The sequence below is a fragment of the Spermophilus citellus genome (assembly GCF_964194105.1).
Source record: "Spermophilus citellus genome assembly, chromosome: 17".
NCBI classification, from domain to species: domain Eukaryota; kingdom Metazoa; phylum Chordata; class Mammalia; order Rodentia; family Sciuridae; genus Spermophilus; species Spermophilus citellus.
Genome location: NC_138199.1, coordinates 44,642,818 through 44,644,958, shown reverse-complemented (window position 1 = coordinate 44,644,958; position 2,141 = coordinate 44,642,818). Strand labels below are relative to the sequence as shown.

General features: G+C 48.0%; 1 protein-coding gene across 1 annotated transcript; it reads right to left on the bottom strand.

Moving 5' to 3' along the window:
• Positions 1-232: 232 nt before the first annotated feature.
• On the bottom strand, positions 233-514 carry SMIM36 (small integral membrane protein 36; the record flags this gene model as incomplete). The annotated part of the gene is made up of 1 exon (XM_081272779.1): positions 233-514. One exon carries the CDS (start codon positions 512-514, stop codon positions 233-235), a length of 282 nt encoding a protein of 93 aa, XP_081128905.1.
• Between the last annotated feature and the right edge of the window lie 1,627 nt (positions 515-2,141).

Sequence of the window (2,141 nt, the reverse complement as noted above, 5' to 3'; positions counted from 1 at the left end):
AGAATTCGACTGAAGACCACCTTGGGCATCTTACCTTAAACAGTTGCTTTATCCACAAAGAGGGGGGGACCAGAAATCAGAAAGTAAGACCAGACGTCCAGCCTCCTTAGCCAAGCAGGACCCACGTGCTGAGAGAACTGGAGCCACCATAGGCAAGGGTTGGTCCTCTCTTGCAAGTCCAGGGGTCTCTCCCCAGGGTCCAGGGGTCTCTCCCTAGGGTCCCATATCCAGCTCACACCATGGTGCTTTTCTTCCCCAGTGGGGCAGGATCTTTCATATGAAGGCCAGGCCCCCTCGCCCAGTGGGCCCCAGGCGTGCTCTGTGGAATCATCACCAGGCGTATGGAGGGCTGGGCGTCCACGGTGGCCTCGGGAGCATACTCCTTACTGGGGTCCTTGCCTCGGCAGTCATAGAGCACACAGGAGACGAGGAACACCAGGAGCAGGATGACGTAGCTCACAACTAAGATGATCAGGTTCAAGGTGACGGGGTCGATCTCCAAGTAGAACTCCATCACCTCTCCCACGGTGGGGACGCGGACCTAGCGGAAAGGCATTTGGGGTCAGTTTTGGCCTGGCAGGGAGCTATTCATTAGAATAGCTCCATGGACTCTGCCGTTAAAAAAAAAAAAAATACAATAATCCCCCCTGCTCCAGGAAACCTGGAGGATTAGAGCTGCTCTGTTTAATAACTTAAGCTCTTGCTGTTAATACCCCAGAGCCACCAAATCACAGACACCGTCTCTCCCCAGTTCCCCTACACAGAGAGAGAAAGAGAAGGAGAGATGGTTCTCATGCTACGAAATCCCGGTACGTAAGGAGTGACCACAAAAAATCCCCCATGGAATTTTTGGTGAGCCAGAGTGCCGTCAATAAGCACACCGAGATTAAAATTAAGAACCTGGATTGTCCTGGACCAACTGCATTGTTTTCAATTAGTAAGGAAAGGTCAAGGCCAAGTATGGAGTGATTGGGGCTATCAAGCCAGTGGCCTTTGGGAGTGGTGGTATTTCTTTAACAAGAAGAAAACACGGGTAGCTGGCATTTTTACCCTCTCTTCATTCCCCCCCCCCCCACACTCATCAATTAAAAAACACTTCTAGTCCATCTCCTGTGTTTCAGGCTCTGTGCTAAGCAAGGAAAGTGTGACAGAAATAAGATACAGATGCATTTAGTCACCTGGGCAGATAGACGTTAAACAAATAACTGCACAGGGCACCCTCGAGGAAGGCTGGGAATAGTGGGTCACAAGAGAAAACAGACAGATCCCAAGAAGCGGCACTTAACCTTTGACCTGAAGGATAAGTGGAATTTAGCTAGGTGAGATGAGGTATGGAAAGTTCTCTGGCTACAGAGAATAGCCTTTGTGGACACTCTGAGCAGCAAAGGCCTGGGCAGTGGAAGGAACTGAAACAAGGACAGTGTGAACTGGAGCATCCAGAGAGAATGGGGAGCGCAAGGTGAGAGAGGAAGGCAGGGGGTCAGGTGGCACAGGGGCTTGTGGGCCACTGAGAACCTCAGACTTCCACCTTGAGCAATGGGATGCCACTAAATACCTTAGGTAAGGGAGTGACACCATCTATTTGCATTTTTAAAAGATCCTTGGCTGCTGTGTGGATCAGGAAGATATGCAAATTAAAAGGAAGATGGATACAGATTAGAACATATTCATTGATTTACAGTCTTTCTCTTGTCTTAATGGTAGCTCTGCCTCCATACTCCTAAATAGGGCCAGCCAGCTTCCTGGGTGTGTAATTGTGCAGGAGACCAAGGCCCTTTGCTCAGAGTACTCGTTTGGTTTAATGCTTTACTCTTACTATCTTGAAACTATTGATAATTTTTAAATTTTGCATTGAGTGCCATAAATTATATATCCGACTTTGGTCTCATATGTATTTTTGTGGTCCCAAACAGTGTACCAGTAGCCATTTCACTAACAACTAATGGGATTCTCATGATACTTATAGTTAAAGGCCAATGCTTCCAGAGGTTGGCTGTTTTCTTAACATTGATAAGCTTTAGTGGACTGGCAGCTTTTGGTCAAGCTCCTTGATACCCAGCTTCCATGGCAAATTGAAAGGTCAGGGATGCTGTAGAAGGGAGTTCTTATTCATCAGGAGACCTTCCCCCACTATCCTCCAA